This window comes from Thalassophryne amazonica, chromosome 12 (assembly GCF_902500255.1).
Source record: "Thalassophryne amazonica chromosome 12, fThaAma1.1, whole genome shotgun sequence".
NCBI classification, from domain to species: domain Eukaryota; kingdom Metazoa; phylum Chordata; class Actinopteri; order Batrachoidiformes; family Batrachoididae; genus Thalassophryne; species Thalassophryne amazonica.
This window is the reverse complement of record NC_047114.1, coordinates 11917306-11939923: the sequence shown is the minus strand read 5'-3', so window position 1 is coordinate 11939923 and position 22618 is coordinate 11917306. Positions and strand designations below refer to the sequence as shown.

The following is a 22618-nucleotide window of genomic DNA, read 5'->3' as shown; positions in this document are numbered from 1 at the left end:
TTGCGGGGGTGAAACGCGTGATTCGAGTTCCCCCTGCTTGATCAGGGTTAAATAGCGCTGCAGCAGAGCCTCATACTTTTTAATTTTTTCATAAGGAGAGTGAGTACGTTCTTCCAGTATACCTCGCATTCGCGAGTCTAAATCATTTTCCGCCGTTTGTCTGATGTTATTTCCGCTCGGCGGAACGGAATGACTGAGTTGAAGCATCTGCTGTGGAGTGAGTAAAAACATCTTTTGCGCCGCTTTGAACGCCATTATCCTCTGGGTACTATTAGACTCGTTATAACGGGCAGGGCCGCGGCGAGCAGAGGCAGGAGAAAGCCGCCCGTCTGAATCAGCGCTCCCCGCTTCTTTTTATAACTGGTTTTTCTGTCGGCCAGAAGACGTAAAACTCTTTTTCGTTTTTTCAAGGCCCGGAATTGAGAGTCGCTCAAGGCGATATTCCCCTTTAATATATTCAAAGCGATCTCGGATAAAGTTTTCAGAAGCTCCGCCCTGCAGGTCTTCAGGCTGTGGTGACGCTCCCTCGCCCCGGCTCTGATTAGCGCTTTAAGAGCGGGGGCGTTCCTTTTTAAAAGAGAGCTCATATCCGTTTATCTTTCTGTAAATAAACTGTGGGCCACTCGTGCGGGAGTAATCCCGATCTCAGTCTGAACTGATCTGGACACTCCTGCGTGCAATCCAGTAATAATACCCGTAAGGTACGCTCGTAGCATCATCAAGTGCCTCCAAAAAAAATTGTTTTCTGCCGGGAAACATTTGCTGAGCCAGAATGTTCATCTGTAACTTGTCTCTGGGATTTTTAAACAGCACCATATAATTACAATTCAAACTGATGGTTCGACTGTATTTCCCTTTATGAAACACGTTCTGTGTGATCATGATGACGCTCATATTCCGGTGATGTCTGTACTGGGTGAAAATTCTTACAACTTCAGGATGATCCGTTGCTTGAAAGATGAGATCGTCCAAAATAACCAGATGGCTCTGACCTTCAGGGAAAAGGCTGTCGTCCAGAAATGAGTCAGGGAGTCCTCTTACAAATTTAATATTTTTATTCTTCAGTTCAGAATACAGAGGTTGTTCAGACGTATACAGCCATACAATGTTGTCAGGCACATGTCTCATAGCGTGGCTACAATTTTCCAGCAATGTTTTCACAAACACAGTCTTTCCCGAACCACTCGGTCCAACGATGAGACAGGAGAATGGGAGCTGAAGTCTGGGGTCAATCTCCACCGTATTTCCAGAGTGAGACATGTTTCAAAATCCGAACGGTTCGGTTTCCCCGTCCTTTAAAAGACGCCGCTTGTCATACACCACCCTGAAGGATTTTTGAAATGACACGTTTGTCAAACTGAAACTGCTTTTATGACGTTTAATTCCCTGCTGCGGCGTTATGATAGATGCAGCGAGGGCGGGATCTTTTATATAACCCTCGACCAGATCTTTGACGCTGTCAAAGTTTATTTTCTGACAGCTTTCGTGGGTTTGAGTGATCCCCTTCACACGCATGACCGTTTTACCTCGTGCGGTTTTATATGTGTAACTTTTAGGTCCCGCCGCTGCAAACTCTGTGATGACGTCGCCGTTCAACTCGTCGGTGAGCTGCCCCAGATAATTACCGGTAGGCAGCGGGGTTTCACCCCGCCTACAAACGTAAATCAGGCTATCGGTATCATAATACAGAATCCTGTCAGGATTTGCCACAGCCTCCATAAAACCGTACAAGGTCAAACGCGCGTACGCCGTTGTAAACGCCGCGATGAAAATATTGACGGTTTTACCCGGTCGGCTGACGTGCCGCGGGCCGTACCTCCATTGAACCATAGCCGCCTGACTGCTGAGGAATGTTAGATATGTGACCTCGTACTCTTCAGAAAACAGATACCTGAACAGATCGTCAGCATTTTTAACGAGCGCGGTCTGCGTCAGATTTGCCCTCTGGGCGAATTTCCCCCAGAAGGAGTTGAGGCAGATCTTAGCCATCTGACGTTTTGCCGGATTGTGACTGATTTTTTCTGGGTCTAAACGAATCTTCTGATTCAGCCAGTAGTCCGTGATGTATTTTTCTCTGCTCTCGGAGTCTTTATCAAATTCGGGAGGGAAACCAGAGGCTTCCTGCTTGTGTTTTAAGAAGGTGTTTATGTACCCCTCAAAGATTTTATCACTTTTTTCCTCAAAATGCCAGACTTCAAAAATCTTAGCTACAGCATAGCCTGTATCCAGAGCTTTGTGGAATTCCGGGGTCGTCCAAGTCCCAGACAGAGCTCTCTGCTGCTGACTGTGTGTGCACGCTGCAGCTTGATTATTTTCATCAGCGCAGGTGCGACACAGAGTAAACACCAGTTTACCGTGAGGAGTTCTGTGTGGGAGGACGGGGAATTTTAGCCCCTGGGGCGGGTACACGATGGCTTTGATGAGCCCGAAATAAGTCCTGGGGTCTCTGAAATTTCTCTCTATAATTTCCGGATGCCCCGTGGGATATGTGAAATTTACGTTAACGTAAGGATACAGCGAGGTCACGTCGACGTAATAGACCGTCTCATCTTGCTCAGCCGTGTACCTCAGACGGGCCGCGCAAGTCCGACCGCCGTATAAAGCGTCGCGAGGTTCGAGGGGCGGCGGTAACCCCCTGCGGGCGAGGAAACACCGAACGCTCTCATCCCTCAGCCTCATTTCAAGCCATTGATGCTCCCAAATTACGTTGAGGGTGACGCCCGGCATAGCCCGCAGAAAGGCTATTTTTTTCTGACACGCTGCGTGGAGCTCTCCAAATGAGGTGTTTGTGAGAGGGTTTATTTCATGCTGTGTAAAACACCTTGCACACCCGTGGTAAAAACATCCGAGAAACTCCCACACTTTTATCCGGCCGTCAATCTGAGCATACCCATCAACATAATAACCTCCTATTTTTTTCTCGCCCCTGTTTAGAGCATGATCGATGATAATGTTTTGCGTCTCAGCAACCCATTCTAACCATTGCACGGCCACGTCCGAATATTTTTTATGCCTCGTTCTATAATTGTCGGCGGAGGGGATCGCCAGCGTTTTTGGAGCAAGAAAGTTAGTTTGGAAGACTTTCATACACGCCGAGGCGATTGTAACGCAGGTAAAAGGATCCACGAGTGTTTCAGCGATGAATTCAGACATAAATTTGGAGCAGGCTGCAGCCAAGATTTTTGTGTCGTTATCACAATACATAACGGCCTCGGCTTTAAAATCGAAAATTGCGTTTTTGTTCCGCACGTACCACGCGTTAAATTCCTCTCTTTCTCCCTCTGACATATTTGCGACCCCGTAAGCCGCTGAGTCAGGGTACGGACCGACATAGTTCAGATTTTTTTCTGAACTGAACAGGTGCGGAAAGTAACCTTTGCGGATGATTTCGTCTTTCAGCCGGATCCCCAGGGCTTTAGGCATCTGAGATAAGCGCATTGTAAGGAAAGATAACGAATCTATATATTTCTGTTTAAAGGCGGCGTCTGTCATGAGTAATAGTTTACTCCCGGTCATAATCACAGCGGGGGTTACGCCCTGCTGGACTAAATACTTTAGAAGCAAATAGCCGTCAAAACCTTTTGAGTTGTGAGCGATGAACACGTATTCTTTGAATTTTCTCGTTCTAAAATGTTTAAAGAAGCGGGCTACGCAGTCTGTCCCCCATGCGCTCCAAAAATCACCCGTCTTTGTTACAGCGCTGACGTAAAACGGTACGTGTTCCCCGTTATTATCGACATACGTTTCAAAATCATAAAAAACGTATTTCTCTGAATGCGTCTCTTCAGCTTTGAGCGGGGTCATATAGCAGAGGTGACCCTCGCTCGGCTCCTGGAGAGCCTCGCCGCATATATGACACCTCTTCTGCTTACACACGTGCGGAGCGCTGTTTTTAGAAAACGCTATGTAATACTCACGTTTACATCGAGAGCATTTTTTTCTGTTATCACACACATTAACGAACTTACCGGCGGAAGGACGATACTTCGGCTGTTTATGCAGGCTGTAACAGGTGGGAGAGCGACACTCCTTGTTACATTCGCTGCAGAATACAGGGTTATTTTTCTCATAACACTGCGTGGATTCACAAATTTTACAATATGACGGACAATTATGGGAGGCGTGGTTATTGTACCCCTCAAAGCAAAACTTACATACATATTTCACTCCCAAAAATCTCTTTAAATCGATGATTCCGTAAAAATGATTATTAAACAGAAAAACGAAAAGAGTTTTCTGCTGCGCCGGTATTCCTGTCTGGAATTTTGTCAGCTTTCTCTCCCCTTCGGCTCTGAAAAACACCACAATTTTACAACCCAGAGCGTTTTCAAATTTTCCCACCTGCTCTAAAGATACCGGCGTAGCTTCCGTTAATCCGACGCTATTTTGTAACGCCAGTCCGCGCTGCTCCGCCTCGTGCGTACTCAGATGAGGATTCAATAACTGAACGAGGTTTATCGCGAAACATAAACTGTTGTCAGGATTATACACGATATTAAGGCATTTGGATTTTTTCCTCAGAACCTCGTGATGGAGGAGGTCATCTATTCTGCGCTTCCCCGCGCCGTTCTGGTTGCGGATGACTTGAACCACTAATTCCAGAGACTCGTCGGCTAAAACGTTGGAATTTGATTGTATCAATCGTTCTAACAGATTTTGGAAGCCCGTCACATCGCCAGCGTCGTTATATGAGCTGATCAAAGCGGCCTCGTTGTAGACTGAGTCCCCACGAATCTCCATTTGGATAAAGTCCCCGGCCCTGGCGTGTGTTAAAGCCTTTTCGACCGAGTTATGAAGAGCCCCAACGACGTTACGGTAAAATTCCGCGTAGTCGGGAATTTCGTCGGCGCGCTGGAAATTGAGAGGCAGCCTGATTTCGATATTGTTAAAAGCAGGTCTCCTGATGACGTTAGCAGCCCCACCACCCGTCATGGGAGAGTGTCGGCTGGACCCCGGTCGTGCATCATCTCCGTCTTCCATCAAAACAGAGATCGCCGCGTTTATCGGGGTTAAACGAGCTCTGTTTAAAATCTCTTCTCCGCGCGCATTGCGCGGGGAGGGACTTCTTAAAGGTGAAAAAGCGCGAGCGTCGTTAGGCGTTTGATTTAATTCATCCACCGCGGATTGGACGTGAGGATTAACTTCACACGCGAGGAGGTTTACGGCGTTATTTAACGGAGTCAGACGTACCTGGTTCAACGCCGCGGGACCGGACTCGTCTGGAGGTGAGGTGTGCGGGGGGTCAGGGGGCTCTTCAGTATCAGACTGGACCGTCGAATTTATAGCGTTAATCGCAGAAATGATGTAGGGGTTAATTTCTTCCGATTCTCGTTCAGCCGCTAAATTGTTAAGAGCCTCATTTAACGGTGTTAAACGAACACGGCTTAAAAGTCTCTCTCCGGACTCGATGTTATTTTGAGGCGGCGAATTTAACGCCTCGGGTAATGGACCATCTGCTCCAGGAGCGCTCCCCGCTGAGTCGATTATTGAAGCGTTTAAATCCAATACACGTCCGAAGTTATTTTCCCGATGTGAATTCTCTCCTTCCATCTTTTAAAATCTGTAGCAGGAAGAATCTACCTCAAGAAATTCAGTTAATATACCTCTTCAAAATGAATTCTCCCGTTCCATCGGAATAAGAGAAAAAATAAAAAAATAAAAACAGACTACACATTTTCAAGAAAGTTGCGTGATGAGGTTAATCCCAGCTCAGAATATCTTCGAGCCTTGCGTCTCTGTGGAAAATAGACGGTCTCCCTCCACCGCGTGCTGAAAAAAGAGAAAATCGTTAGTTATTAAATATTTAAAATAAATAAATACATAAACTCCGACTCCTTACCGTGTACATCCGCGGATCGTTTTACGGGTCTCTCCCACTGACCCGCTTCTCCATGGGCTGTGACAGAAAAAATCGGGTTATTCCAGAGTTTTAATCGTGATTTAATCTCGATCGCTGTACTTACATCTGCGTGGTGAAGTCGGGGCTTCCAGCCTTCGAACTTCTTCAGGGGGCTCTGACTTGATTTCTAGAATTAACATAAATAAATGAATACAAAGCATCACCCTCGCAAGCGGATATTCTGTACTATTTCAAATATATTACCGAGGACGGGTCCGAACGCGCTCTGGACCGTCTGCGTGGTTTTGTCTAAAAAAAAATAAAAAAAACAGTTTCAGACGGCGTGCATCATTTAAAAACACTCATTTCTATCAAAACAGATTACTTAAATCACTTACCCTGAAAGCTGATGCGGTTTTCGCACTCTGCTCGAAGACAAGAAAACTTAATTAAACAACATGGTTTTCCAGGATTTTTTCCGCAAATTTATTCTATTTTATACCCATAGCTGGGGGTCCAGGCATCTTCACTCTTCACCGGTCGTAGTGGAAATGCTCGCTGACTCGTTCCCAGGGACGTAAGTGATAAGGAGCATTGTTTATTGTTCTTCGGGTTCATCACCTCGGGGCAGCATCTCCGCTCAGCGGGTGTCCCGCCACACACACACACACACACACACACACACGCACACACACACGCACTCACACAGACACAGCGTCTGCAACAGGTTTTACAGCCGTGGGGTCATGTTTCCGCGAGCGGCTCTATGCGTGGGTATTTGACCGTCTTGCTGCAAAGACTTACAGCCGAGAGAGACGGGTATTTGTTCCCCTTCTTTAATTTACGAATTAAAAAACAGAAAAGGAAACGTAATAATTTAAGAATTAAAGATATTAAAGGGTCATTAAATAATAGACAGTGATTTATGTTTAATTATTTCAGAATTAGTTAATTCTTTAATACATTAAAAAGATCTAGGTATTTTTAATCGTTCTTTAATTCATGAAATAAAATGACATTAAAATATTAGACCCTGGGTGGGAGGGGAGGTATGGCTTGGAGGCGGTGCTTGGCCGGGGTTAGGGGAGGAGCTTGGGGGTGGGGCTAGGGGAGGAGCCAGGGGCGGAACTAGGGGAGGAGCTGGGGGCGGGGCTTAGGGGCGGGGCATACTGACGTCATCGACTCTGATTGGATGTGACGTCATAAGGGGCGGGGGCTCGGAGGCGGGATCAGGGGCGGGGCTTAGGGGCGGGGCATAATGACGTCATCGATTATGATTGGCTGTGACGTCATAAGGGGCGGGGCTTGGAGGCGGGACTAGGGGAGGGGCTTAGGGGCGGGACATAGTGACGTCATCGATTCTGATTGGCTATGACGTCATAGAGGGGGCGGGGCTTAGTGACGTGGCCGATTTTGATTGGCAGCTGTCACTTTTTTGACGAAAGGTGGGTCAGTTTTCTCTCTACTGTGAAAGACGTTGGGCCGAAACAATCAAACTCTGGTTCCATTAAGAATTCAAGCAATGAGTAAATGTTCATAGTGCTGCACTGGGTTTCCCCATCTTTTATAATATATGGCCACGCCCATCAAGCTACAGACGCCAACTGCTTGTCACCCTCATTTGTAGCTAATCTGACGGTAGCTTCAGAAACACACAGAACGGCAGGGATGAAAGCAGCGCGCTACACTCGCTACTGCCTCCTGCAGGATGGTGCTTTGCAGCGACTTGGCTTGTGTGATGTCATAAGCAGAGTTGGGTCAGATTACTTTTAAATGTAAAAGTTACTGAAAACAAATTACATGACCATTTTTGCAATCAGTAACATCATATGTAGGGTTAAAAAACTTACAGTCATGTACATCATACTTAAAAAATGAACACAAACACAAATATTCTTTTTTCTCTTTATCTCACAAATTATTACGGAAGCATATTGCATTCACTGGATTAAAAAAAATTTGACCGCTGATGTCGTAATTACGAGAAAAGATCTCATAATTACGAGATCTCGTAATTATGAGATCTTTTCTCGTAATTACGAGATCTTTTGAATGAAGAAGAGGATGAAGAGGATCTCGTAATTACGAGATCAGTGGTCAATTTTTTTTTTTATCCAGTGAATGCAATAGGCTTCCGTAAATTATAAATTAAAACAAAGTATTTTAAAATACATCTCTTTCAATCATATTTTTTTCCAAAACAAATTTCACAAAAATTAAAATAATGACAATATTGATAGAAAACAAAAGCTGTTTTTTCAAGTGCTACAGATGGAGAAATGCTGCTTTAGTCTTCCATCTTGTGGAAATTTTCTTCTTTGACAATTTTGTGATGCTTTGAAAAGCATCTCTTAAACAACAAAACAAAGAATTGGCCTCTAGGGGCGACACTGACGGGCAGACCAGCTTCTAGTTCACTTGATCTTGATAATTTTTCATACCTTTACCACATTTTAAAAATTAAAATGCATTCAAGAAATACTTTAAAAAACTGTAATCTGATTACACATTTTTTATAATGTAATCTGGCCTGATTAGAGTATGTAAATTTTGTAATCTGGTTACGTTATCCTGATTACATGTAATCCATTTCTACTGAACCATGGTCATGAGGTACTTTTTATTTTTTAATCACATACCTGAAAATATTTATTCTGAACATTAAAGTTTTTTTTTGCACTTGTACAACGTAAGAGGTTTTTTTTTTTGTATTATGAAGTCAGTGCTAAATGGTTCAGTCTTATCTACAGTGTATGCAGATATAAATTTAAACAGTATTTAATTAAATGTGAAATTATAGCCTGAATTTATATAGCTGTATATAAAAAAAAATGTTTTGTGTGTGTTTTTGCCTTTAAGTACTCGTAGATGGTAAATAATGTTGAGATTATTAATTTCACTTTTGCACAAAAAATAAATAGAAATTTTGGTATTTTGCAAATTTGCGACAACAGGCATACTGGTCAATTTGGGGTCAGTTTGGTATGTTGCATATTTGCAACAGCAGGCATAATGGTCAATAATACAATATAACAGTGAAAAAACAATGTTTTATTGATTCACACTTTTTTTTTTTACTTATTTATTTATATAAATCTGCAACAGCAGGTATTCTATAATAATAATTATGACCACTTTCATGTCACCAACACAGTATACACAAACATTACTGTTAAGGCTATAGGAATGTAACAGTGTAACAATGTAACAATGTAACAATGTAACATAACAATGTTACTCCACTCTAATTATTTTAGGAGCAGGGGCCATGGTAGCCCCAGGGTTAACCTCACCACACACACACACACACGCACACACACACACACACACATGCACGTATGCACACACGCGCGCACACACACACATAAATACATACAAACACACGCATTCACGCACACGCGGACACACATGCATACATACATACAAACACTCATACACACACTCACGCATGCACGCACGCACAACAATGTAAACAAACAATGTAACAAAACTGTTTTTTTTTTTTTCTTTGCCTCACACTGTCGATTTCTGGCCAGTGACACACAGCATCAGCACGGACATCTTTTGTGAGAATAGCCTTAGTTGGTCCCCTGCGCTGCTTCTTCTCGAACTCTCGCTCCACATCAGATGAAGGCCGCCCCCTCTTTTTGGCCGACAGATCTGTTGGCCATTTGTACGGCTTTTTGGGGATGTACTCTTTTAGAACAGACCTGCCTTTGAATGGCCCCATTTGTTCATCAATAGACAGTATCTGATCTTGAGGCAGGGCTTGGAATTTGGGGAGCAGGGAATCAATTAGTGGCCTAATTTTGAACAGCCTGTCACTGTTGTTGGGTGCCGTGTTGTCACTAAAATGAATGAAATGTTTAATTTCTTCCCACCTGTCGCGGGGCATCACATCTGCCACCTGCTCTACATGACATGCATTAGACCAGTAGATCCTAGAGCGAGGTAAGCGGATAACACTCATGTACAGAACAGTTCCAATGAACTGCTCCAATTCCTTCTGATCTCATTTCAAGGCATGGTTTGGATTTTCTTGTGTGCTGTACAGATTGCTCTGATAGACAATAAGAGCCAAAATTTCAGTGTCAAAAAACTGTCTGAAATAATCAATAGGCTGTCTGACTGAGTCACTGTCTGGGAGAGCACCTTGCCAAACTGGCACATTTTTTGCAGAGCTCTGAGTCTGCTTCACCGTCTTCCATGCCACTTTGTCTTTGTTTTGTCTCTTTCGTTTCTTTCTTGCAGCTTGGGCACTGGTGCTATCGACCTCCTCATCACTGCTGCTCCTGTTGCTCTCTTCATCCCCTCGCCTGGAACACATTTGCCATCGCTGCCCGCACTGCCCCCATCGCGGTCTTGAAACTCCTTCTCACTGCTGCTTCTGTTGCTCTCGATACTGCTCTTACCATCACCTGCAGGGGTCAAAATTAACTTTTAGAAATGTGAAAATCTATGGATAATCTATGCACAAACTGGTGAAATTCACTAGCCATTCAAATAGGAAATCAGCATTTTCAGTCTAAAATCTACTACCAGCCAACATAAAAATTTACCAGCATTTGGCTGGTGGTGGTCCTAATTTTGAATCCTTATTCACCTGGCTTGGCAACATATTCCTCATCACTGCTGCTCCTGTCACTCTCAATGCTGCTCTCTTCATCGTCTGGCTTTGGAACATATTCCTCCTCGCTGCCTGCACTATCGCTGAGACAGCTATCCTCACTGTCCTCTGTGGGAGTTCTGACGCGAGGTTGCGCGCTAACGCATGTGCCGTAAAACATGGAAGGTTTCATTCGGATCTGCATAAAAATAAATAGCTTTTGTATTCATATCCCAGCATGGTGTATCCCGGCATGGTGTCTGTATAAAAACTATTGAAAATAACTAAGCAAAATACAAAGGATTACCTAGATAAGCCGTCCCAAAAAGCGTTTTTCTATATAGCACTGGTTAGCAGTTAGTGTTAGGCTTATGGCCTACAGTCACTTGCCCAGTTCCAGATCATTGCCAGTTCTGGATCACTGCTGTAGTTTTTGTGCCGCCGTTTCTCGTAATCAGCACAAATAAGCTAATACTTGGTACCAGTGGAAAGATTGATGTTTTGTCTACAAACGACCACAAGCTCGACCGGATCCAGCCGTCCTTGTGACCAGCAGAGGAATCAAAACATCCAGTGTCTGTGGTGTGCGCGCTTTTTCTGACTCATTCCTGCAAGTTTTAAAGTAACGATCTCTAAAACGTAGCAAAGGTGAGTTAGCCGTTCTGTGTTTTTGGTAGAGTGGGAAAATACTTACTTACTTGGGTAGAAAATGTCAGTGTGTTATGTCTTGCTGTTTAATTGCTGCACACATTTATCTCGACGCGAAAATTTGCCAGTTCCGGATCACTTGAAGCAGCAGCCTCGTGTCTGTAGTTGTGAGTCTTTTGGACTTTGGGAGTCATCTCGACATCACGAATGGACATGAATGTGGGGGCTTTTACTTTTTAATTCGGGAGAAATCTCACCTCCACACTTCATTTTTTACTCGTAAAAACGTATAACGGCACTTTTCGAAATGAAGTAAATTCTCATTTAATAAGTATTATTTCTATCATTTTGTGTTCAAAACACATTCTCGGGCACAGTGTGTATCATTCTGCATTAGAAGGGCTCCAGTCAGATGCCAGGAATGACCCCAAAGTGACGCAGAGTGTCGTGATCTGGAACTGGCAAAAGTGATCCGTTTCTGGCAAATGTTTGCACCACACATAATGTGGCTTCACACTTTAAGTAGAAGCGCTGCTCCACCCAGACTTTTTCCGCTAAATAACATCTAAATACCCAATACAACAATACACAATAAAGGACATTCAGTTGCATTATGGCTCCGTATAGTGGGACTTTAAAAAAGGTGATCCGGAACTGGGCAACCGTCTGTACTGTCGCTAATATTCTACAAAGCTAAATATTATAATAACTTCAAAAATACTTGTCACACATATTTCACCTCATTACGTCAAGTGTATAAGCACATAATAAGCAGGTGAGTATTTTTATCTTAGCACAATTTACCTTATATACACCTCAGGATCAAATTTCTCTGCCTTATATCAATAAATCCGTGACCAGAGTTGTCCTCATGCGTAAACAGGAAATAAGTCCGTCACTTTGCGGTCCCACTAGAAACAAGTGCTTGTTGAAGGTTCCTAGGTCTGTAGCGAATACAGACTAACCGGCATTGGGGGAATGCAGACGCTATCTTGTCTGGTTGATTGAGTCAAACGGTTTGTAGCATATATGCGACAATAGGCGTTAAGGGGTTAAATACCTAGAAAGGGGCGCCACCTGCTGTGGGAGGCAGTGTTGCCACAGTTACTTTGAAAAAGTAATCCAATTACTGATTACTGATTACTCCTTGAAAAAGTAACTTAGTTACTTTACTGATTACTCAATTGTAAAAGTAACTAAGTTAGATTACTAGTTACTTTTTTAGTTACTTTTCCCAGCTGCCGAAAACAACCCTCTGCCACCTCAACATGACAGATACCTGTTTTGCCAAAACTCACTTTATAGTCACCCTTTCTTGACGTCAATGAAAATAAATACTTGTTTTATAAAAAGTAAAATAAAGACCTCTTTCTTGACCTCATATTTAACTGTTGACAGCACTGTAACAGTAAAACTTGCAATTTCGAACCTACATTGTTTATAAATGTAACTATTAAATTCTAACATTTTTCTAACATTTAAATTCTCTATAAACATTTTTCTTGTCGAAATTATTATTATTTTAAGCAATATTAGTAGTTGTAGTAAAAAACGGCTTCACAACTGGACCTTTAATCTAGGGGTGTTGTGGGGGGGGGGCACATCCTTGCCCCACGCCCCCATTCCATCTGGATTCGCCCCTGCTTTGGCGTTTGAGCACAAAGAATGGATAACATTTATTTATGCAGAAAACATGACCAGTTTTACAGGTAATAAAGTTTTATTGCGTTTTCACATCATGTGGTCCTCAGAAAGAGAGTTTAGGTGCATTTGAGTGGAAAATAGTGTTAGTTGTTGACGCGTCGCGAAGGATCAGCTGTTTTTAACGACCAGATACAGAGCGGCTCAGCTCAGAATTCTAAATAAAGGAGGAAAAACAGTATAAAAATGTCTTTGTAAAGCTCAGTGCAGGTGTGCTGATCACCGCGCTTTAAGAGGTGAGGACGAGTCGAGCAGCTGCAAAAAAACACGGATGAAAAGCTCACAGCTCGCTTAAAGTGGGCAGTTCAGTCGAACCCCGACCTCCTGCCCACAGACCAAGTTTAATGCTGCTGTCGACCCACAATGAAAAATAATAGTAACGCACAGTGACATGGAGAAGTAACTTTAATCTGATTACTGATTTGGAAAGATTAACGCGTTAGATTACTTGTTACTAAAAAAAGTGGTCAGATTAGAGTAACGCGTTACCGGCATCACTGGCGGGAGGTGTGGCATTAAATGGGTTGTGTGCTTCCATACTTATCTCACTCCCATGGTAACCATGGTAACCTGTCAATAGTTTGATATTGGGGGCAGGATGTTTCCAGACCAAAATCTTGGATGACTTTGCATGTGAACACCCTGTGACCCTTGTGACCTTGTTAAAAGTAGGTCATGGCCAAAACCATGTCCCTGCCATAACCCACACTTTGAGACACTTTATGTCTTTAATACTTTTTGTATTCATAAGACTTCACACAGGTGGAAGATGTAGAAATATGGCCCTTGCATTAATAAGTTTCTCAAAAACTCATCCACTGACCGTGACTAAATTAATCTGGATACAGATCTAGATCTGGATCTGGATCTGGATTGTTCACACTGACAGCTGCGGATGATAACCGAGTTATAAGAAAACTCGAAAGCAGTAATGTTGAGAGAAATAAAAAACAAAGCCCAGGATGCTTTGGCCTGGGTGCAGGTGTTCACGCCTGAGTGCTCCTCTAGTTAACAGCGTGTTTTCATGCTCCTGTGTGCTCGTACTGTTGTGTGTCTGTCTGCAGTTTGGAGGATAAATTAAGTCTTCAGTGTGACTCTGAACATTTGGTCCAGGTTGTCTCGACCCTGTGCTGGCTCTTCAAACGCTGAAACCACCTGATCACCGGGGAGGCAGCGTCCTGGACCCTGAAAACCAGATATTGTCCTCTCAGATGATTGTGAGTCAGGGGCCTGCCAGCAGCACACGCTCTCCTTTGTCGCCCGTGTAAAGCTGCGGCAGGAACGGCCGACAGGGACAGCAGGCACTGTTTTTGGACAACATGTGGGATCATTTAGTCTCCCTCAGTAACAAGTGGAGGAGTATTTCGTATGGATTCTCTGTTTGGGATGTCCGAGTCACAGGGTGAATTTGTGCGTAGTTGTAAAATTTCTTCTGCAGTTTTTTTTTTTTTTGAAGAAAAAATGCCACCAATTGCTTTTAGACAGTAAAATGAAAAGAATGTCTGTATCAGTCACAGAACTCAAAGAGTAAATCTGACAAAAGAAACATCTGAAGTTTTATCTATTTGAGGACTTTTAGAACCAGTGGTGTCTATACGTCAGTCTGGAGCTAGATCTCACTACATGTGTTTCCATTACAGATTTATGCAAAAGTTAAGCACAAAAAACTTTTGGGGGGTTTTAGGTTTTTTAATATATGTTTCCTTTAAGGATATTTTTAGTTTGTTACTTCAAACTGTACAATTTGAAAGGTCATGGAAACCTGCCTGCTGACACTTCAGTTTAAAGGGATGGACTTTGATTGGTTGACATTCAGACACACCGATGCCTGGTGAACACAGTAATTCTAAAGCCTTTACACTCAGCACCAGCTTTGCTCGAGGTTTTCCCATCGCTTCAACAGCAACTTGTGATTAAACACACCCAAAACCCTCTTGCACACCTTGTTTTGTTTCCAATGTCAAGACAGGGCCACAAGCACATTTTCCTTTCTTAGCACAGCCACCGGCTGTAGAGCACACATCATCCGAATGAGGGTGTACAAACACAGTGGAATATGGCCTGGAGGTCAGAGGTTGACCTGTGGGTCGAGCAGGTGGGGTGTGTCAAAAAGTGCAAAAACTCACTAAGCAGGTTCCCCCTAAATGAGTAATAATTTACAGATACAGAATAAGATGTGATTACTTTCATCTTCAGTTTTTCTCTCTCTCTAACGCACATATGCTAGGGTGTGCGCTGTGCGCTGCTTGATGTCTGCATTTATGCTGCGTTCAGGTTGACAGTAGAAAAACCATCATAGCAGTTGTCACAGCAGAATTCCTGTCTGTAGAAGCATAGGCATTGTACTTCATTGAAAGAAGCAGTGTTAAATTAAAACGGGGGTGCGCTCTGCACTGCTTGAGTCTGCGTTAGGCAGCGTAACATCTCACAAATCTCTCCGTACCCATTTGCGAAATTTAAAAAAATAATACAGTCACAGTTTGCCAGTATTCTGTTTTGGCTGAGAACAAAAACTGTAGCTTTAAGGTGCCAAACATCCAAGTTTTGTGCACATCCCCATGCGTGTGAGTGAACGAGTGAGTGAGTGAGTGAGTGAGTGAGTGAGTTCTTATCTAAAATCTTATGCCTATGAGTCACAATCTGCTAAAGTTTTATTTTGTGCTATGCTTCTGTAAATGGTCTTCAAATAAATAAGATGCACGAAAAATATTTGTTTCTTTTAGTTTATCTCTTCGGTTTTATATTGCATATCTGCAGAAACAGTCTTGCCTCAGAATCTTTCATAGCTGATTTTTTTTTTTAACAAAACATTTGAAAAAAATGGATACTCAGACATGTTTATTTTGTGATATATCTGGACACCCAATTTTCAAGTTTCAAAATTGAGTTATTTTGTTGGTCTGGTTAACTGGATACAGTTTCTATTCACAGATATGGATCATACAAATCTATTAATTGCCAAATAAATGGTATATTGGCTTTGGTTTGTTTTTTATAAGGTCTTATATTTTGGTGTTCACGTATGTTTAATTTCTGTCAAAAAAAATCTCAAAATCCAAGTGGTCCCAAATCTAGCAGAGTCTTCTGATTATCAATATTGCAGTGATAAATGCTTAGAAATATAGCAATCTGCAAAGTCCTCTCCTCAATATTCCTAAGACAGAACAATATTTAATGCTCACTCCAAATTCTGTCAAGATTTAACATACGTGAACACAACCTTTATTATCAAGAGCATAAGCAGCAAAAAACTGTGACTCAGCAGGACTGGAGCTCAGTGTGCACACAACATGATGATGTCATCAGTTTTTATGAAGAATCTCTGCAATGGCCACACACACACGCACACACACACACACACACACACACACACGCACACACACACACACATGATTGTGTCCAAAAATTGACATATGTGAAATTGTGACATATGTGATGTTTTCAACGTGAGTTTTTTGCACACAGGAAAAGATGTAACTTGTTTATGATTTCTGTAGAACAAATATTTTAAATGTGTTCATTCTACATTTTCGGGTGGCAGAAACATTTGTGTTTGGAGATCAGAAAAATTCATCTGCATGCTTTTCATGTATGTCAGATTTGATGGAATTCTGTTCGCGTACATCATATTTTGGTGGATATTTTTCACATATGTTGTAAATTTAACAGTCTAAAATGAAATGCATGATTCCAAAATCCCAATTGCATTCATCGTCTTTGAGTTTCTTCATAAGCTGAATATCCCTGGAAACTTTGATAGTAAATCAGATGTGAGTGGGCTCAGGCTGCACTGGTTTGATTCATTTTATTCACATATGTCATATTACAGCCCACTCTGCCCTCCAAACTTTTCACTTAGTTTCTCCTCTGCTTGACATTTGTTATGGAAGTTGGTCATATTTACGTCTACAAAACTTCAACACAGTGTATTTCCCCAGGTTTGAGAATTCACCCCTCCTGTCATGTATATGTATCACATTAGCAAATTGTGACTCCTACGTATTCTATCACAGTATACGAGGTCTGTCCGTAAAGTATAGGTCCTTTTTATTTTTTTCAAAAACTATATGGATTTCATTCATATGTTTTTACGTCAGACATGCTTGAACCCTCGTGCGCATGCGTGAGTTTTTCCACGCCTGTCGGTGACGTCATTCGCCTGTGAGCACTCCTTGTGGGAGGAGTCGTCCAGCCCCTCGTCGGAATTCCTTTGTCTGAGAAGTTGCTGAGAGACTGGCGCTTTGTTTGATCAAAATTTTTTCTAAACCTGTGAGACACATCAAAGTGGACACGGTTCGAAAAATTAAGCTGGTTTTCAGTGAAAATTTTAACGGCTGATGAGAGATTTTGAGGTGATTCTGTCGCTTTAAGGACTTCCCACGGTGCGAGACGTCGCACAGCGCTCTCAGGCGGCGTCATCAGCCTGTTTCAAGCTTAAAACCTCCACATTTCAGGCTCTATTGATCCAGGACGTCGTGAGAGAACAGAGACGTTTCAGAAGAAGTCGGTTTCAGCATTTTATCCGGATATTCCACTGTTAAAGGAGATTTTTTTAATGAAAGACGTGCAGACGGGTCCGCGCGTCGGGACGCAGCCGACGCGGCGCAGCGGCACAGGAAAAACACCTCCGTGTTGATAACCATTTGTTAAAATCCAGTTGGCTTTTGATGGCTTTCAGTGGAGTGAGTATATGAGAAATTGTTTATCAGCTGGAGATGTTCCAACTTGTCCTCAAGGCTTCCAACGGAGGTGTTTTTCCTGTGACGGAGCGTCGCGGCGGCTGCGAGCCGACGCTGCAATCCGCCCGCACGTCTTTCATTAAAAAAATCTCCTTTAACAGTGGAATATCCGGATAAAATGCTGAAACCGACTTCTTCTGAAACTTCTCTGTTCTCTCACGATGTCCTGGATCAACAGAGCCTGAAATGTGGAGGTTTTCAGCTTGAAACAGGCTGATGACGCTGCCTGAGAGCGCTGCGCGACGTCTCGCACCGTGAAAAGTCCTTAAAGCGACAGAATCACCTCAAAATCTCTCATCAGCTGTTAAAATTTTCACTGAAGACCAGCTTAATTTTTCGAACCATGTCCACTTCGATGTGTCTCACAGGTTTAGAAAAAAGTTTGATCAAACAAAGCGCCAGTCTCTCAGCAACTTCTCAGACAAAGGAATTTCGACGAGGGGCTGGACGACTCCTCCCACAAGGAGTGCTCACAGGCGAATGACGTCACCAACAGGCGTGGAAAAACTCACGCATGCGCACGAGGGTTCAAGCATGTCTGACGTAAAAACATATGAATGAAATCCATATAGTTTTTGAAAAAAATAAAAAGGACCTATACTTTATGGACAGACCTCGTAGATACTTTGGCTTTATTTTTGTTTTTTGTTTTTCCCCTCCGTGTGTCGGCACAGGTTTGGGTCTTTAATCAGCGCATATTTTTGTGGGTCAGGTTGTGTGAATTGGCTCTCATGACAGGTCGGGTGGGTGCGGGTGTTATAAAACCATGAATCTTGCATCAGGCCCTGTTCAGACTGGGATTGGCAATCCAGCTCGAGCTGGACAGATTTTTTTCCTGAATGTGAAATGGCACAAGTTGGATTTAATTCGGATTGTTTTCTGTCCTGATTTGAGCGGGATTCACCGAGGTCTGAACGCAGATGTGACTAGAATCCGGGCAGCAGCGAGGACAGCAAACAATCTTCTTTTTCTACAGGACCTTCTCGCCAAGAGAAGATAACAGGTGCCCCACGCTCCCGCGTCCAGATCCATGCTCACACAGGCATTCTCACTTCCAGACACATCTCTTTTAGCTTAAACCAGACTGAGTTTGGATGAACTAGGTTTGGAAAAGCGAGCCGGATTGCCAACTGTAGTCTGAACAGGGTTTAAGGGGAGGAGGGGTCAGGTGTTGTTGTCATCATCTTATTTGCATGAAACAAAAAGAAAACAATGTGAATGAAATTCAACACAGTGGCCAGAAAGCTGTGAAGAGAAACAAGGAAAAGATCCAGTTTTATTGAAGTGTCGATGCAAATCTGCTTATTCATCTCTAAAACTGTGATGATTTGTTCCTTGTGTTCCAGAAGACAGAGAGTGAAAATGGGAGGAAAGCTCAGCAAAAAGAAGAAGGGCTACAGTGTAAATGATGACAAAGCCAAAGACAAAGATGCCAAAGCAGAGGGGGCATCTGTTGAGGAGAGTGAAGCCACAAAGAAAATGAAAGACGAAACCTCGGCCGCTGCTGACGATAAGGAGGTAGCTAACGACACAGTGGTCAAGGAAGTGTCAGCAGCAGATGCTGCAGCGCCCAAAGAGGGAGAAAAAGACGCCGTGAAGGAACCGGAGAAGCCTGCCACCAAAGCAGAGTCGAAAACAGAGGCACCCAAGAGTGCAGAGCCCAACAAGGCTGAAGAAAAACCAGCTGCCCCTGCCACCAAGGAGCCCGAGGCCAAGACCGCGACTCCCGCCCCAGCGGCTGACAGCAAAGACGAGGCTGACGCCAAAAAGACTGAGGCCCCCGCAGCCAAAGCCGCTTCTCCTGAGCCCAAGCCGACAGAGGCGGTGGGGACAAAGGAGGCCACTGCCCCTAGTTCAACACCAGCCAACGAACCCGCCGCAGCAGGCAAGGAGGTGAACGCCACAGAGGCACCAAGCAAGGATCAAACCGTAGCAGTTCAAGATTAATGGACGGCTTCTTTTCGGAACCGAATAAGTACATAACTCCACAACAACGAAGTGCAAAAAGATGAAAGTGAATTTAACGAGCCCGCCCATATTATAATCATAATAATGATGATGATGGTGATGTTTCGCTGAAGGAGGAGGAGCAAACCACCGCAGAATTGTTTCACGCTGGTGCAGATGATTATGGCTATTATTATTATTGTTATCTTTTATTTTTTCTCCTCTCTAGTATTTGAACTTTGATACGAGTTTATGTCACTCATACGCATCGCTGTTCCTAGTCCATCTCCCTCATATGGTCACAAAGATTAACCCGACTCCTGCCTTGGCCCTCAGATGGCCTGTGTCTGGACTTGCGTGGGGGTCTCTTTGAAAACCAGTCGGGGTTCCACTCTTCGCCGTGTCCTTCAGATCCACCTCTTCAGAGCGTGCTGTTCTCCACTTTGGTGTGGTACCTCCACTACTTTTTGGTGCTGTGGAATTGTGCTTGTTCCCATTTTTGACACATGCCTTCCCTGGCTTCATGGTGTGGTTGGGTTGTGGTGCTACCATTTTCCTTTTGGGTTTAAAAACCACTTTGCCCCAAAAGCCCAGAAAGAGTGGTGATACTTTATTTTACACATTCTGTAATTTTAGCTCCACTTTCCTACAAAGTTTCCTGTGAAGGACTGTGTACTTTGGTATGAATTATGAGGAAGAACATATGTTCTTGTGTCATAGAGAAGATGGGAGCAGATTGTTGATGATTTGGATTATGAGTGATTTCCTGTGTGGAAATTGGTTTTAAATGCAAATCATTCCAGCTTCTATGTTTCTGAACAAAGTACTTGATGTTGATTTGGACCAATTCCAGAATGGAGCTGTTTATTGTACTAGTAGTTTAGTTTATAAAGTAAATGTGACCTGAGAAACGATGCACAGATACACACTCAGATTGGGGTGACCTCATAATTCTGACAGCAAAACATAGCAATCAATTTAATCCACTTTAATCCGTTGATTGTTTTTATATTTTAAAAATGATCAATATTCAATTTACTGGAATTACACATTATTAATTGGAACATGGCCTTTTGTTGTTCTTATAATTCTTTGCCAAATGTCAGTCCTCCACATAAATGTTCCAAAGAAATTTCACATATCAGTTCTGTTGTAGGAAATAAAAACAACAAAATATGTAAAATAAAAAGTTACCAAAGACATTCAACAAGTGTGATGACGATTGAGTTTAGACCTTCTGAGACATGTTGGAGGATGTCAAATACTGGCAATGCAGAACAAAATGCATTTTTAGACACGTAAATCCAGCAGATTTTTCAAATGAATTTCTACATTTTGTACGAAAGCCTTTAGATATATTGTAAGGCAAATTTTTAACATTTGTAATACAAAAAAATCTGCAAAGCCACACTCTCCAGTCTTCTTTGGAAGTCTGGATTCCAAATCTCATTACAAAATACAAATTTTTCTGACAACATTGTGAGACTTGTTTAAAACTTTTAAATATCTTTTGGAGATATAAATGTTTAAGGTCATGTCTTACTCGTTGTTTGCTGCATCATTGGGAGAATTTGAGAAAACTGAAATAAATAAATAAAAAGTCAACCAGCTGCACAGCTTTTTAATTTATGCAACTTTCAGGGGAATAAACTGGCTCAACTTATTCTCTTTATACAAAATGATATTTTACACCTTAATATTAGCAGTATAATCAAATGCCAAGTTCTGTGTTCTTAAAACAGTAGATTATTTAAACTTAAAATTATGCATTGATCCAAGTGGTAGTATATACCCAGGGATTGATCCATCAACCTTGTGGTTTATGAATAACCCACTGTTTTACCGCAGCCATGGTTACTAGCAGTTTATCTTCTTTACATTATTCTTCCTATTCAGCTACTGGTTTGTTTTGCTAAATATTTCTGAATACAAACATAGAGTTTGGTGGATTTAGGTCTCAGGACTTCCAGCATGGCTTCAGTTTCCAAAAGTTTTGTTTTCAGTACATTTAAACTTGAGACTGTTGTAGATTTAATGAGTAATTAAGTTAACTGACCTGATGTGTCATTTTGATTCATCAATATTGATTATACAGTAGTAGTAGTAGTAGTAGAATCTGAAATGGGTCATTAGCGATCAGCTAGTTTCCATGGTGACACCATATTTATCATTATGGGATGAGAAAGCCTCGCACATGAAAGGGAGCCTCTGATATTGTCATTTTCAGCCCTCATGCATTTTTCTAATCAGTCATATAAACATTGTAATTGTACATATGTGCAGTGGTGACATTAATCTACTTAAGTAAAACAGAAATACTGCATTTAAAGTCCTGTCTCCAGTTTTTTATTTTATTTTATTTTTTTACATTCTAGCAGTAAGTATGCTCAGATAGTGGACTTTTTTCTTTCCCACAATTTTATTAGTGCATGAAATTTATTGTATTGGTAAAATGAGAAGAAAAATCAAGAATTTTTCATGTTCAGCATTGATTCAAAGATCCACAACTGCTCTACTTAAGTGGGTACTACTTACACCTTTGCATATATGCATATATTTAGTCATTTCTGCCAATAATTGCAAACAGTTCCATTTTGACCCGCAATGTTTCACTCCCAGCTCGTGTCAAACTGTAGCAGAATCTTTGACGGAGCGTTTGCGCGTCACTCACCTGGTTCTTCTTCCTCTTTGACTCGGTGAATTGCATGTCTGTGATTGGGTGAACCTGTAGTCCTGTCTTTTTGGTCAAGTGGGGAAAAATAATTATTTTCAGTCTGCATCCACGACAGTTGATATTTTCATCCCGTGTCACCTCTGCTATCTCCACACCACTTTGTCAAACAAAATAATATGGAAATTGATGCATTCAAAACTATATGTACTTGTATAAATGCAACAATAATAAAATGTAAGAAATTGATTGAAACGTTACAACATTGCAAGTGAAGGTTTTTTTCTCCCACCACCACTGGGGGGACGGGGGGGAGGCTATCAACAGTAGGTGATGGTTATTTGTTCCATCTCACTGTGTGGCATGCAGGAAATGGTATTCTGTGTTGATAGAAATATTTGACTTCAGCCATCACGGTCTTGCTAGCATGTTGGCAGCTATCGTACTCCACAGTAATCTAATCAATT

The 22618-nt window shown here is 42.4% G+C and overlaps 1 protein-coding gene across 2 annotated transcripts in view; it reads left to right on the top strand.

The window, feature by feature from the left end:
- basp1 (brain abundant, membrane attached signal protein 1) overlaps window positions 1-22411 on the top strand; it is a 138440-nt gene extending 116029 nt beyond the window's left edge. Inside the window, exons 1-2 of one of the 2 annotated variants that reach the window (XM_034182683.1) lie at window positions 7466-7477; window positions 18880-22411. In XM_034182683.1, the coding sequence (XP_034038574.1) occupies window positions 18896-19480 (585 nt within the window). In that variant the 5' untranslated portion in view covers window positions 7466-7477; window positions 18880-18895 and the 3' untranslated portion in view covers window positions 19481-22411. Of the gene's footprint in view, window positions 1-7465; window positions 7478-18879 lie in introns of those variants that run through there. The other variant, XM_034182682.1, reaches the window with a different exon arrangement.
- The last annotated feature ends 207 nt before the right edge of the window (window positions 22412-22618 follow it).